The following is a 9,098-nucleotide window of genomic DNA, read 5'->3' as shown; positions in this document are numbered from 1 at the left end:
CTGCATTTTTCTTCAGCATGTCCTTAGGAAGGCAAACCTGCTGCTCTTTCAGCTTTCAGTGGTGCTTAACTGTGATTTTTGCATTAGGTGCTGATTTAATTTTGTTCTCTTTGAGAGGATCCTTTCATAATTCTGAAAGGAAAGCGTGTATGTTGGAGTAAGTCCATATCCAAAATACAAGGTTTCTATCATTTCCGCACTAACTTTGAATGGATTTGTTTAATAGTATAGATTTTTAAAAGGTAAATAAAACATCTGGAGTGTTTCTTGGCAGTTCCCTGAGTACATGTTTGCCCTTTATGGAACAAAGGCTCGTATTAGCTAAAATATTCTCCAAAACACTCATACATGGCTGCGGCCAGCCAGCTTTCGTGCATACTTCTGCAAAACACGATTCAGGTGGTTCTTAGCATGTAGTCACTCCTGAACTTCTGTGCCAAAGTGCAGTCTGTTGATATCTGTGGATAAAGAGGGTCGACTCCTTCCTCTTCTTCACTGGCCATCACCGTGTGTGCTGGGGAAGCAACAAGGAGCCTGGCAGAGATTTGGCAAAGCCTGTAGACCTGTAGGGAACCAGCTGAGAGATGATTACTCATAGAGTTTGTCTCTGTTCCCAGGCTACCCTGGAGTTTGTTCCTGTTCCAGGCTGCTGTGCAGCTGTACAATGTGCTGCCAGGCAAATGGGAGAGCCGTCGTCTAGTTTGGCTTGGCCTGTGGGGCTGTAGGGTCAACTTAGGCTTGGTCTTAGAGCTTACCTGGGGAAGGAAAGTGTCACCCAGCACTTTGCTACTGTAAGACTGGGGACCTGTTCCCTGTACCACTGCACATTTAATGAAGGAATGTGAAGGAGCAGACCCCTTAAGTTGCTGTGCAAACATGGGCTCTGAACTGCCAGGCAACTCTGCTGCTTGGTCTCTGGTATAGCTGTGGCCTCTGTCAGCTTGTGTTCTGTGAAGATGGTGCTCGGGATGGCTGACAGGGTTGCATGCACCAGGATTCCATTCCCAGACAGCAGTTTGGACAAAGCGTCACCAAATTTGAATCCTCTGCACTAACGATTGTCCAACGTTGTCTCAGCAGGATTGTACCTTCAAGCTGCATCTCAAAGCATGCAGTGCAGTCCCAGGCTGTAAAAATACCACTTCAATGGGCTTTAGCACAGCCATCACATTATCTTTGATATTTTGAATCAAACCCCTCCCTTCTATTCTCCAGTAATCAAGTATTAGGGCAGCAGGGTTACCACATGTGGCCTGGAGGAGATTCAGGGCCAGCTGTTGTGCAGCACGGATGAGGTCTGACCAGGCAGCTTGGCTTCAGTTTCAAAGAACTGTCCTTGGCCATTTTTTCTGTAGCACTACAGCTCTAGCTTTGGTCACACAGAGCTATTGTTCCAAGTTCTTAAAATATGGATAATATCTCAGTTTGCCAGTGGCACAAGAAGCGGGGAACAGGCAGATACTAGAGCCTGGATGAACTAGGTGCTTGGATGAACATGGTGGCTCCTCTTGTACTTAAAATCCTGAGCATCTGCTTAACCTTGTTACCTGAAGTAAGTCTCCTGCTGATTATTCAGTATGTGTGTTGTTTTCTCAGTGCATGCCTTTGCTTGCAGATGTGGTTCAATCTTCTAGAGAACATTTTAACCTCCACAGAAGAAGTATCTGTTAGCTCAAGACTGCAACTCTAAACTGATTGCATCTGTAAGCTGTGTGGACAGTTTTATTTTGGAATGAAAGTGCTTTATCTTGATATACCTTAAGTCAATAGAACACCCTTTGTGCTTTTGTGAAGCCAGGGAGGAGAAAAGATTTGCATACAACATGATATTATCACTGCAGTTGTCAACTGTATAATGGAAATTTAAATCAGGTTGCATAAATCAGTTTGTCTTAGAAATCCTTGCCTCTCTTACACTTCAAAATCAAATTCAGTTTTATTGCTGGCATCGCTCTGCTCTAGAAAATTGTGAGAGGTTGTCACTTGTTAATTTAGAAAGAGGGAAGGGTGTGTGGCTCAGACCTTTTATTTGCAGGATCTGCCGTGCTTCCTAGGACAGCATCTTTCATGAAGGGCAGGTCTTTGGAATTGTGGGGTTTTGTATTGGGTTTGGGTCTTTTTTTCCCCCTTGTTTGTTTAAGGGAGACCTTTATTCTGTGTGTTAGCATGTTTTCAGGTCTTTTAGTGGAACTGTGTTGAAGCCTAAAATAGACTCTCCTGCAGCCCTTGCACACAAAACAAATATGAAGCAAAGGCTTCCAAATCTATTATATAAACTCAGAATTTCTTTGCTACTGTTTAATAAAAATTGTATGAGGAAAAATAACTGTACTCAAACATCTAATTACTTATTTTGCCCCAAACAGGTTAGGTGGCGGTCCTGATGATGCCAAGGAGATTATGCAGCACAAATTCTTTGCTGGCATTGTTTGGCAAGATGTGTACGAGAAAAAGGTACTTTTACACCTGCTCACCCAAAGTGAATTGTAGCTGTGGATATACTGAATGTTTCTAATCTTGTTGCCCTCTCTAAGATACACAGAAGCCCTCCACAGAAGAGGTTTGAAGTTGTTTTTAGCAAGGCTAACTGTTTCATGTTTCTTAAAATACTGTAGTCAGATTGCTTCTGAACCAAAGATTTTTTTTTTCCACAATGAGAGGCATATCTCAATGAGATCCTTGTTTCTGTGACTGAAGAATTGCTTCCAATCAAAATCGCTTCCAAACTTAGACAGTATATAAGCTTTTAAAATTGCTTTTCCTGTGAATTTCTGATGTCATTCCTTGCCATCAACTGATGTATCCCTTGTGAGCCCAGGAGTTAATTATTCCTGAGAATCTGAAGGAAAACTTCTTAGAAGCAGGAGTGAGAGACGGGCTCTTTGTTCCCCTTTGCATTTTTCCTGTCTTCAGTGATGAAATTAGACTGAATAGGCAAGTGCAGAGCAGCATGGGCTTTTACATAAATTCAGGGGTAACTTTTTTTCCAACCTCTATGCCATGGGCAGCGACATCTTCCACTAGACCAGGTTGCTCAAAGCCCTGTCCAACCTGGCTTTGAACACTTCCAGGGATGGGGCAGCCACAGCTTCTCTGGGCACCTTGTTCCAGTATCTCAGCACCCTCACAATAAAGAACCTCTTCCCAATATGTGATCTAAATCTACCCTATTTCAGTTTAAAGCTGTTCCCCCTTGCCCTATCCCTACATGCCTTCGTAAGAAGTCCCTCTCCAGCTTTCTTGTTGGCCCCCTTAGGTATGGAAAGGCCGTTACAAAATCTCCCCAGAGCCTTCTCTTCTCCAGGCTGAACAACCCCAACTCTCTCAGCCTGTCCCCATAGGAGAGGTGCTCCAGCCGTCTGATCATCTTCATGGCCCTCCTCTGGACTCATTCCAGCTGTTGTCCTCTCCCATTTGATTCTCACGAGCCACATTTTCCATAACGTTTATGTGAAATGCAGCTAACTAAAACGTGGGTCTGGCGATTCAAGGCTCCCATCTACTGGTGCCACACGATCTCACTCAATCCCAGCCTTTCCTGATTTCATTCCTTCCCCCTGCAGCCCCTTGTGATACAAGATCTCATTTGTTATCTAAATACAGTTTAGTTCTCCCTCCAGTTGGTGGAAGCAGGTAAGAAACTTAGCAAAACCAGAGTTTTAATTCTTTGGATTACTAATACAGTGATCTATTAGCAATGTTTGTATTCTTAAGAAAACAGAATGTAACACCGCTGGTTCCTGTATGGTAGTGGGAGAACTGTCCAGCGCTTGTATACAATTACGAAGAGTGCTCTGTTTACTTCTCTTCTTTCACTTCCTCACAGATTTGTGTGATTAAAAGGAACTGAAAAATCATAAAATAAGTTTTTGTGCCTTGAAAGTGTAGATGGAATTTAGACCTCTGTCCTTTCAAAGCACCCCTTGCAGTCATGAGGGCAGGAGGGACTTGCAAGGACCTTATTCAGTGTAACTTAAAAAGTAAATCTGAATTACTGTTCTAAACAGGAAGGTATCCCCATTTTCACCCAGCTGACAAGCTGAATATTTGGACATTTGCTATTTTTTTTCAGTTTAAGATAAAAAGTTGATAATGGCTCAAATGTCTTTAAGTGAAGTTATTTACTCTTTGATGGTAGTGCTGATTGCCTGAATGGAGCAGAAATCACACAGGCTGGAAGCAATTTATTTAGTCAAAGAACTGAGAAAGCCTTCATACATTGTCCTGCAGTAGTACTGACTCAAATTGTTGTGGAAATTACCAGGAAGCTCCAAATGTTACATATTTTGGAGCAGGCAGCGTGCTGAGCCTACTTCTGACCTTTGCATATCCAAGGAGGCCAGATTCTGGGTTTGCTCCTATCCCGTTAGCATGGACATATGAAACAGGCATGCTGTGCAAATGAAGAGATTCCAAAAAGCCAGAGAGTAATTGCTGCCTATGTTCTGGGTGGTCCAAAGAGGTTCTTCCAGCATTTACCTGGAACGCAGTCTCATGGATAAAGGCTGAATTTTGTCAGCTGCCTAGAGGTGTTTGTGTGCTAAGCTCGGTTACCCACTGTCTCCGAATAATGATGAATACATTTATGAATGTAGACTTGGGGTAATGGGGAGAATGCTTACTTTGTAATTAAGCTTTTTGGAAACATAACTTTGCTTTGAATTATAAGGAATTTTGAATAACTGGGGTTGTCCCAGGAATTTAAAATATTCATTAGACTCTGCTGGAAGAGGGTTATTTGTCTCTGGTACAAGGTACAAAGAAGGGTGCAGTTTAATTTACAGTATTTTGCCCACCCACAAGCAAAATGTACACAATGAGATTTTAATCACATGTCTCTTTTTCTGGCTTTTTTTGTCTCTTAAACCAACATAAGCCTGCGGGTATCATGCTGGTCTGCAGCAGTGGGAGGCTACAGGTGGCACCTCTCCACTAGTTGAACTGCAGAGCTATTGCAGTGACAGCTTTTCGGTAAAGCAACATCTTTGCTTGGTAAAGACAGCGTTAGAGCTTTCTGCGGCTTCCCCTCTGTTTCTGGCTTAATGTTCTGAATTTGACAGCTAGGGGTAAAAAAAATTGTCTTGTGGGTGCATCATAATCTGTCTGAAATTGCTTTTAACAGATACTAAAATAAAAAGCAAGATGAAACAGGCAGCGTTAGCCCATTACACGTGTTCTGACTTAGGTTTGCTGCTCCTAGTTGTTCTGATGTGCGTAGTTCAGGTGTGTGCTGCAGTGCCCAAGTCCTAAATCACTCTGTGCTGTGCACATCAAGCCAGAGCAAGCGGGAGCACTGCGTGTGCCAGAACCACTGTTAGCTTAGAGGGACAGACAGAACTTCACACATGCGTGCACACACAACTAGTCAAAACCAAACCAGGGTTAGCTTCAAGGAGCAGGTGGAAAACAGCTGTAAGGAGAAAGAGAGAAGAGTTGAAATGTGAAATAAGGAATGCTCATCCTCAACAGGGTTTATACATATGTTTGTGTGACTTGATTGAGAATAGTGCTATTACCATTATATTGTAAAGCATTCCATCTTCAATAGCTTCAGGAGGACTGTAAGTCTTAGAGTAACTAGTGATTTTGAGATATCCTCTTTCCTTTTTTATTTTAATATCAAGGCATTAAGACAACTTCTGAGGACCTGTGGCTGTTTGTCAGGAACACATGTCAGGCTCCTTCAAGCCATTCTTGGGCACAGGGGATCATTAGTAATTGGGGAAAAAAACCCCAAATATATACTATAATTGTGTTTTCTTATAATAAACAGAATTTTTATGTACCTTAATTTTTAAAGATTGATTTTAAACAGCAGATGTTGCTTCATATTTGGAAATATGTGTAGATTACGTTTGTCAAAGTTTGTACATGGAAAATGAAGGAGCTTCATTGCATTGTTGTGTGTAAGACAGGACAATACTCTGTTAGATGCTCTCAAAACTAGTCAGAAAGATGATTCTGGCAATAGGGAGCTTGAAGCTAGTGCTTTTCTTATTTACCAACTTGCCAAGCAAATGATTCTTCAGATCTAAGCAGGAGGAAAGGTTGGGGTGGGGAAGAAATGTTTCGTACATTCAAGATTTGTTGGTGTTTTCCAGGTAGTGATTTCTGTCAGGATCATTATTTCTGTAGGAGCAGAAGTGTAAGTCTTCTGGCCACTGCTTACTTCCAGTTGGAGCAATTTACCATTTGCCTTGATAAACCTTTCCCTGCAGTTCCAGATTGGAAGCTGTATACTTCCTCAGTCACGCTTCTAAATTGTTGCTTGATGTGGCTCTGCGCTATTAAAAGATGGCCATGCTTAACCCCAGTGGTGGGCAAGCTGAAGCCCAGTGCTGAGGGCTGTTTACATGTCCTCTGTGGGAGGGCGAAGAACAGTGTTTACATTCTGTTTCTAGTGCACCATGCAGCAGGGAGGTGAGTGAGGTCTGAATCCCAGCTCCGTTGCCCTCCAAAATTGTATGTGTTCCAACTGTGTGCATTTGTATGCAGCCAGCTTCACCACCCGCTTCCCAGGCGCGCTCCTCCTCCAGCCCCAGTCAAGCAGCTCCACTCCATCTGGAGTTCCTCTTGCCAGAGCTTGCCTAGGTACACATGGATGATTTCTAGCCTGTCTGCCCAAGCGAGTGTCAAGAATAAAAACCAAACAGTGTGACTCGTGGTGTAATTGGAAGAGGATGTTCATTGCTAAGTGTGCTTGTTTTTTTGTAAGCACTACAGTTTTTCTAAGTTCAGAGCAGGTATCAAACTGCTTTTGGGGACCAGGAGTATAAAAGCTTAATGTCAGTACTGCCTTGTCCTCAATTCCCCTGGGTTGGTCAGACCTACAGCACAGTTGCTGTCAGAGCTGCATGGGCACAGTAATGCTGTAGCTGAGATTCTTTTTGTGACCATTACAACTTCTGTGGTGACACGCAAGTCCAGCTGATCAATTTGGTATCACTAAGCATCTTTCTTGCTCTTTTTATCCTTCTTGAGCATAAATCTGACTAGATGCGTTTGCTAATTTCTATGTAATTAGGTCAGGAACCAGTAGATAATACTAAACATTTGTAAGGATGTTATTTACTAGGTGAAGAAACATTAGGGTTCTAGGCTTTTCTTTTTGCAACTAAATACTAGAGACAAGATGTCTCAAATGCTCCATAAGCAAAAAGTGCACACCTTTCTTTTTACCGTGTATGGTTCCTTCTTTATGCACTGGTGCTTTTTAAACTTATTTCAGGAATGTAGGAAAAGGCACTGTAGCTTATAACTCTCTTTTCAAATTCTACCTGTTTCAAACTACTGCAAGAACCTGTGAATGGACAGTATGTTTTTAATTCTTTTCACAGCTTGTACCTCCATTTAAGCCACAAGTTACATCTGAAACAGATACAAGATACTTTGATGAAGAATTTACAGCACAGATGATAACAATCACTCCTCCTGACCAAGGTAAAGCTTTCCCAAATGTTTCCCACTGCATTCTCTAGACCACCAGAAATAATATGCTGTAATGTTACCTTAATGTTATTCTTCAGACCGTGTGAAAAAGAATCAGTTTAAACTTGCTGGTTTTCCATATGTGTATCTGATCAAGAGTTGGTAAATTGATGTGAAACTTTCTTTTCAGTTTGGGAAATGAAAAACCTGTTTTAGAAGACAGTGACATTATTTGTACTGCTGTCTTTTCCAAATCTGCACATTCCCACTGGGAAATAATCCTGTTCACGAGTTTTGCATGTGTACATCTGCACACAAACTGTGTCTATGCAAGCAGTTGACTGGGTATTCACTAACGTCCATATTCTGTCAAAGAACACTTTATTTTCATGGCAACTGCACATGTTTCATGCTCTGAAATAGCGATTGCTGGAAATTCAGATCACTGAGTATGGATTTAAGTAATGCAGCTCCTAGCAATTTTAAACGGACATCCGAATAACTGTTTATGTATCACAGTCAGGATCTTCTGTGATGCCCCCATTCACTGGGGTGAGATTTAAGACTTCCTGTTTCTCTGTCCTTTCAAGTTGTGGAAGAAAAAGATAGTGATGTTTTCTGAAATAACTTTACCATGCATTATCTTACTGTTTGTTTCCTTAAAATAGAGAAGGTAGCAATGTTGTCTCCTGTTCTCTTCATTTGCAGATGACAGCATGGATTGTGTAGATAACGAGAGAAGACCTCATTTTCCTCAGTTCTCCTATTCAGCCAGTGGAACCGCTTAATGTTTTGCAATGTTTTCCCATTCAGAAACAAAACAGACTGCATTTTGGGGACCTTACTTCAATGGACACTAGAGAACTTTCTATATTATCTGAATTACAAACTGTGTTTGTATTACAATTTAGATGAATTTGTAGGAAGCCTCACAGATTCTGTATTTAAAACAATTCTTTGATGCGTTTTTTGAGAAGGAAAACAAATCCATTCTTAAAGTATTACGTCAAGGCTTTTATGCTGAATGACTATAGGTTTTTAAGAATATACACCAAAACTGTTTACTTTAGAAATAATTAAGGTATTCAACATATCAGCAACTCTGACCAGAAAACCCCTTACTTTATTTATTTCATACAGTTCATTATCTAAATATAGAATCTGCACTCTGAACAATTAGATTTATATAGGAAGATATAAGACTTTAGTAGCTAGTGCAATAATATAAGCAACAAAGTGAACAAACTCTGGAGGGTTAAGGTTCAAACTCATTTTGGACAGCAGTGAAATGTCATCCAACTCCAGAAAACCAACTTTAGGAACAGCATTAATGGCCTCAGTGAGGTAAATCAAAAAGCAAAAGTTATTTTTGTTATAACATCTGCTACAAGACATTACATATCAAACTGAATCCAGTGGAATTGCCGCGTAGTACAGCTGAGTATTCCATTTTAGACACTGCGTTTATTCCATTTGCATAGTGTTTAGGAATACTTTGTAGGATTGGCTTCTCAGATCCTAGAAAACACTTGATTTACCAATATAATATGAAATGCAACAACGCAAAATCACCCCTTTTCACCACTGTATAAAAATGCCGCTCAGATCTCAGTGAGAAATCATGTTAACGAGTCAGCCAGACAAAAGGACATTTTGGCACTGAAGTAATG

General features: G+C 41.1%; 1 protein-coding gene across 1 annotated transcript; it reads left to right on the top strand.

Annotated features, from left to right (window-relative positions):
- Positions 1–2,362: 2,362 nt before the first annotated feature.
- On the top strand, positions 2,363–8,832 carry AKT1 (v-akt murine thymoma viral oncogene homolog 1). The gene is made up of 3 exons (XM_010015544.1): positions 2,363–2,454; positions 7,338–7,440; positions 8,137–8,832. Exons 1-3 carry the CDS (start codon positions 2,401–2,403, stop codon positions 8,214–8,216), a joined length of 237 nt encoding a protein of 78 aa, XP_010013846.1. The 5' UTR covers positions 2,363–2,400; the 3' UTR covers positions 8,217–8,832.
- The last annotated feature ends 266 nt before the right edge of the window (positions 8,833–9,098 follow it).

The sequence above is a fragment of the Nestor notabilis genome, unplaced genomic scaffold (genome assembly GCF_000696875.1).
Source record: "Nestor notabilis isolate BGI_N333 unplaced genomic scaffold, ASM69687v1 scaffold14475, whole genome shotgun sequence".
In the NCBI taxonomy this organism is placed as follows: domain Eukaryota; kingdom Metazoa; phylum Chordata; class Aves; order Psittaciformes; family Psittacidae; genus Nestor; species Nestor notabilis.
The sequence above is the reverse complement of the archived record's forward strand: the minus strand, read 5'-3'. Positions and strand labels throughout refer to the sequence as shown.